This window comes from Asparagus officinalis, chromosome 7 (genome assembly GCF_001876935.1).
Source record: "Asparagus officinalis chromosome 7, Aspof.V1, whole genome shotgun sequence".
Taxonomy (NCBI): Eukaryota; Viridiplantae; Streptophyta; class Magnoliopsida; order Asparagales; family Asparagaceae; genus Asparagus; species Asparagus officinalis.
In genome coordinates, this window is record NC_033800.1 from 57926582 (window position 1) to 57932750 (window position 6169).

A 6169-nucleotide genomic window follows, 5' to 3' on the forward strand; every position below is an offset into this window, starting at 1 on the left:
TCTTTTTTCGGTTTTTATTTGCGAAAACCGACCACTTTTGAAAATAATTACAAAAACCGACATGTTTTCAGCCCAGCGCTGAAAACAGGTCGGTTTTTGTAAAAAAAATTCCGAAACATCACGGGAGTTCAACTCCCGTGAAGTTTATCGAGAAATTAAACTTCACGAGAGTTGAACTCCCGTGAAGTTTAATTTCTTCTTAAAACTCCACGGGAGTTCAACTCCCGTGGAGTTACAGTCAAATATCCCTAGAGAAGCGATCTCTGGGATTTAGAATTTAATTGTGAATTATTTACGAATTTTGTGAAGAAATGTGAAAATTAGAGGGAAAATTATCACTAAATGTGAAAATTAGAGGGGAAATTATCAATAAATGTGAAAATTAGAGGAAAAATTATCAATAATTTTGTGAAATTTGTGAAGAATTAGTGTGGAAATTATCAATAATTTTGTGAAATTGGAGGGGAAATTATCAATAATTTCGAAAATTAGTGTATTTAGAGTTTAGAATTTAATTGTGAATTATTTAGATTTTGTGAAGAAAAATTATATTTTACATATGTAAGACATAAATTAGATTTTAGAATTTAATTGTGAATTATTTATGAATTTTGTGAAGATGTATTAAATAATTTTGTGTATTTAGAGGTGAAATTATCAATTAATGTGGAAATTAGAGTTACTACCTAAATGTAAAAATTAGTAACAATCAATATTTATTTGGCTTTTCGTGTAATATTGATCTTGAATTTTTCACTCTTCAGAGGTAACGATGAACGATCGAATTGTAATTCTCTGTTCTTATGATGGGAAGATTAATTACCTCGAAAATAATATGCCCGTTTACGAAGGAAGCACGACGAGACCGTTGTTCATAACAAAATCGTGTACTTTCGATGAGTTGGTTAATGAATTACACAAACTTACATTAACTAACTCACGTGAGTATCACCTCAGTGTGGTTTGCAATTATCCTGTTGTGGGAAACAGAACAAGTGGCATTCAAATATCAAGTGACTACAATATGGGTCTCATTCATGTCTTACATGACGAGAAGCGTTCGGTCGAATTGTTCATTAAAAAACATCAGAGAGATTTGGGCAAATCGTTGAATTACGAAGGAATGTATTTCCGCATGTTGGAGACCCTGAAGTTGATTCCGTAGGCTTTTTTTATCTCCTCAACAAGATGAATGTTGGACACAATCACAATACATGAGCGGTCCTTCATTCGTGGGCACTTCGAATGCTTTCGATTCTAACACGAGAATTCAAGAAGATAATACAAGTGTCGATTCCGAGAATGATGATGAAGAGGAGGGATTACAAATTAATAGCATGACCTTGATAGATCGTGATGACGGGGAAAACCAACACATCGACGGATGTTATGTTAATAATGAGTATGTCGTCTTAGAGGATCCGCCGCCTGATGAACTTCAAGGAGATGAATGGATTGATAACTCCGCGATGGAAAGTGTTCCTATTGGCACTAATAGCGGTGTTGATACACAGGCCGAGGACTTCTCATTCATGAAGGGAGATCTTTACGAGAGTAAGGAGAAATTGATCCATGCTATTCGCACGTATTCCATTGTAAAAAATGTGAAGTTCAGGCCAACCAAAAATAATACTACAAGCTATAATGTGGTTTGTTTCTATCGCAAAGATGACGATGTCGAAGATAATAGTGGACACCACGACGGCAATGCGAGGTGTCCGTGGAAGCTTAATTCACGCTCGGGTGTAAGAGTAGGTGGGCAATTCAAAATCACGACATACAATGGACTCCACACTTGTAGCAATCCTCGATTAGAGATGAATAACAAGAATGCGTCATCTTCTTTTATATATCTATTGATTTTACCGCATCTGAGGGAGGATCTTGATCTAAGACCGAAAGATATCCGTCTTTTAGTGCATAAAGTCACCAACTTGGATGTATCATATCACAAGTGTTGGAATGCTAGGAGGAAGGCGATGATAAAAATATTTGGGGATTGGGATAATTCGTATGAGATCTTACCTCATTATCTTGAAGCACTCAAAAGAGAAAATCCGAGGACTGTCTACGAAGTATCTTCGGACCCCGTTGATGGCGGAGAACGGCGGTTCACCGGTGTATTTTGGGCATTTGGGTCCTGTATTGAGGGGTTTCGATATTGCCGTCCTCTTCTTAGCATTGATGGAACTCACTTATATGGTAAATACAAAGGTGTTTTGCTTGTTGCAACTGGAGTTGACGCGGATGGCGGGTTGTTTCCTTTAGCATTCGCAGTGGTTGATGTTAAAAACACAGAGAATTAGGCTTGGTTTTTTGCATGCATTAGATATCATATCCCTAGTGTGGGGACACGGCCGATTACATTCATATCCGATAGGATGAAAGGAATTCCAAGAGCACTCCAATGATATTTCCCGCCACTACATGCACATCGCTATTGCTTGCGACATATTAGAGACAACTTCAAGAAGAAGTATGGAAACGCACAGGTACATGCACATCGCTATTGCTTGCGACATATTAGAGACAACTTCAAGAAGAAGTATGGAAACGCACAGGTTCAAGACTTACTTTGGCAAGCCGGTTGTGCAACAGAAAAATATGTTTATGAACAAATACGAGAGTGGCAAGCCGGTTGTGCAACAGAAAAATATGTTTATGAACAAATACGAGAGAGGATTAAGTTCATTTCATGAGCTGCACATGATTGGATCGAAACTAGTTTGGGTCCAAACAATGTTGATAAGTGGGCTTTATGTGAGGATGGCGGCAAACGGTTCTGTATGATGACTACGAACGTGTCTGAGAGCTTCAATGGTGTGCTCAAGGGAGCACGCGGCATGCCAATATAGGCACTAGTTGCTAAAACTTTTTACAGGCTTAATAAATTCTTTCTTCGACGTCGAGAACTTGGTAAAAATATCCGCTCAGAGCTAACACCGAAGGTTGATGAAATGCTAGCGGCTCGGATTGTACAAGCTCGGTCCTTTCAGGTCGTACGATACAGTTTTAATGAATGGGAGGTGCTCGAGGGAATAACCCATAGAGAAAGTCGCTCTTACAAAGTCAATATGTTGGTGGATCACACTTGTACGTGCACTTGCAATGTACCGCAACTACAATGGATTTCTTGTTCACATGTTGTAGCAGCTTGCTCTGACCTACAGGGTGGTGCTCGCATTTCACATTATGAATTTGTCGCGGCTTGGTATTCTGCATACAACTATCAACAAACATACAAAGAGTGTTTTCGTCCACCATACGATAGTCGACATTGGACACAAGATGGGCCACGGATATTACCTCCACTGTATAAAAGATCGGCGGGGCGCCCTCGTTCCGTGCGTATTAGAAATAGTATGGATGACGGACGTGAAGGAGCTAGGAGGAGAAATAAGTGTAGTAGATGTGATCAACCGGGTCACAACAAAAATAGGTGTCCATTGGCATACAGGTAGTCGATGGACCAGCAGTTACGGGTACCGATGATCATAGTTGGCCGGAGGTATGTGCTAGGCTTCTTGGTCAGGTTCCCGACTTAAGGAGTGGTGCAATGAAGCTATCGTGGCTTCGTCAGACATTTCAGAGCGATATACCAGAGGATGCCTCTATTGAGACGCTCCAGTTTCATGCTTGTGCATACATATTGCACATGATAGGGTGCGTACTATTTCCTGATGCGAGCAAGACTCTCGTACATGCACGATGGCTGCCACTGCTGGAGGATTTCGCTGTATGCGGCGCACTATCATGGGGCAGTGTGGTGTTGGCATATTTGTATCGAGAATTGAGTAGAGTATCTCTGATGCAGAATAAAGAATTCAAGGGATGCTGTACGTTGATACAGATTTGGTCATGGGAGCGCATTCATATTGGACGACCCACTTTACTTATGCACTGTGACTTAGAGGGGCAGTATCCGTTGGCATACAGGTATAATTGTACACACACATATTTCATTCGTAACCTGAATATTTGTACTTATATATTCACTATTCTGCATATAGGTATAACGTGCGATACGCTCAGTACAGATCAGCGATGCGTCACCGTCAGTTTTACCGAAATGAGCTTGATGGCCTCCAACACGAACATGTAAATATAAAACTCAAGAAGTATGAATATTATAGTTTTTCTGTATGATACTGATAAATTTTTTATTTTATTTCAGTTCAAGTGGAGACCCTATACACCGCCGGAGCTCGATATGCATTCTCTTGCACCTATCTGCCGAGATAGTCCCGACTTGTGGAGAGCCAGAGTTCCATTGATCTGTTGGGAGATCGTAGAGATGCATGTCCCGGACCGTGTGCTACAGCAGTTTACCCTCTCTCAACATATTCCAGATCCTGTTGAGCAGATCAATCGTCGGCGGAACCCTACATCGCACCGGACTGACTGGGTCGTAGTCCGTGCGGCGTACATAGACAGGTGGGTTCACAGGTGGGATTGCATACAGGATACGAGACCCACAGCTGTTGACTATACCGCGTATATGCGTTGGTATTGGGGTATCACACGTAGATGGATCACGCGTGACCCACAGCCTTTAGCTGGACACATGCCACGCCCACCGACAGATAGTTACATCCCTAGTGGGATGAACGAGAGAGATTACGTAAGTTTCTAAGCTAAATTATAATATTTTTTATTGAGTTGATACTTAATAAATTGTTTACCACGCAGGTCCGTGTTTTAGATAGCATTGATGCTTCGCATACCGATGGAGCCGACACTTCGCATGCCGATGGAGCCGGCACTTCGCAGCTTCATACACAGCCGGATACTCAGATAGTTGAGGCTCATAAGCAGGAACCCAGGGGGCGGGGAAGAGCGAGGGGGAGGGGGAAGAGAGGGAGAGGAAGGAGGGGAGCTATATTGGGTTGTATTTGAACTTATTTTGTTAAAATTTGTAACTTTCCTGAATTTTCAAATACTAAACTTTTGAAGATAAATTATTGTTCATATACATAATCGTGTGTGTTTAATTCATGGTTGAATCATGTATATATTGTTGTTTGCAAATAAATTGGCATATATATGAGTTATAATTCATGGTTGAATCATGTATATATTGTTGTTTGCAAATAAATTGGCATATATATGAGTTAACAGGTACGTATACAAAACATGCACAGCAGGCTGTGCATGTTTTGGATAACCTGCAACTTCACGGGAGTTGAACTCCCGTGAAGTTGCAGTCCCAACTTCCCAGAGATCGCTTCTCTGGGGATATTTAACTGTAACTCCACGGGAGTTGAACTCCCGTGGAGTTTTAAGAAGAAATTAAACTTCACGGGGGTTCAACTCCCGTGAAGTTTAATTTCTCGATAAACTTCACGGGAGTTCAACTCCCGTGATGTTTCGGAAAACTTTTTACAAAAACCGACATATTTTCAGCGCTGGGCTGAAAACAGGTCGGTTTTTGTAATTATTTTCAAAAAACGATCGGTTTTTGTAAATAAAAACCGAAAAAGGTTGGTTTTGAAAATTTGTCCTTAGAGGGACTAATTTGAAATACCAAAGGTGTCTATAAAAATGGTATGTGGGCTCATGCTTTAATGTCTCTTAGCAGATTTCATAAGTTGAAATTGTTTGAATACTAATTTAATTGGTATGAGTACGACGGAAATAGAAAGGATAATGATCTTAGCATTCCACAAACAAAAGTTGTGGCAAGGAAACCATGAATCACACGATTACATCTTGTTGTACGGAACATGACATGATCTTTTAAATTTTCGATTCTTAAATATCAGATTTCAAAAATTACTCTATCATAACTGAAATCAATATCTCATATTAAAGCATACATTTAAAGAGGCTAAAATATCAATTTAACCTATAAAGTGATACACTCTAATCAATAAGGCTTTCAATAAGGCTTAAAAAGTGACTCAATACGATAATAAGGCCTATAAAGTGACTCACTTAAACATATAAGTCTACTCCGGCGACTGGATTATGGTGATGATATCACTTGACCACACGTGGTTGGATTTACAATAAACGAAAAGTTCATGTGGTTATGTTTTGACTACGTGGCAGGGGGTTAGGTCGGACAGTAACTACCGTTAAAGGGGGGAATTGAAATAAAACTTTGCTCTCAAATTAAATTCCAAAAAAAAAACCCAAAATGAAGAGAAAGAAGGAGAAGGGGGGGGGG

General features: G+C 39.9%; 1 protein-coding gene across 1 annotated transcript; it reads left to right on the top strand.

Moving 5' to 3' along the window:
* On the top strand, positions 1215-2306 carry LOC109847190. Its single transcript, XM_020416434.1, has one exon. The coding sequence runs from the start codon at positions 1215-1217 to the stop codon at positions 2304-2306; it is 1092 nt and encodes a 363-aa protein (XP_020272023.1).

What these genes read in the sequence shown, in the direction of transcription:
- LOC109847190 (XM_020416434.1), top strand. Translation starts at nt 1,215, where the DNA reads ATGAGCGGTCCTTCATTCGTGGGCACTTCGAATGCTTTCGATTCTAAC.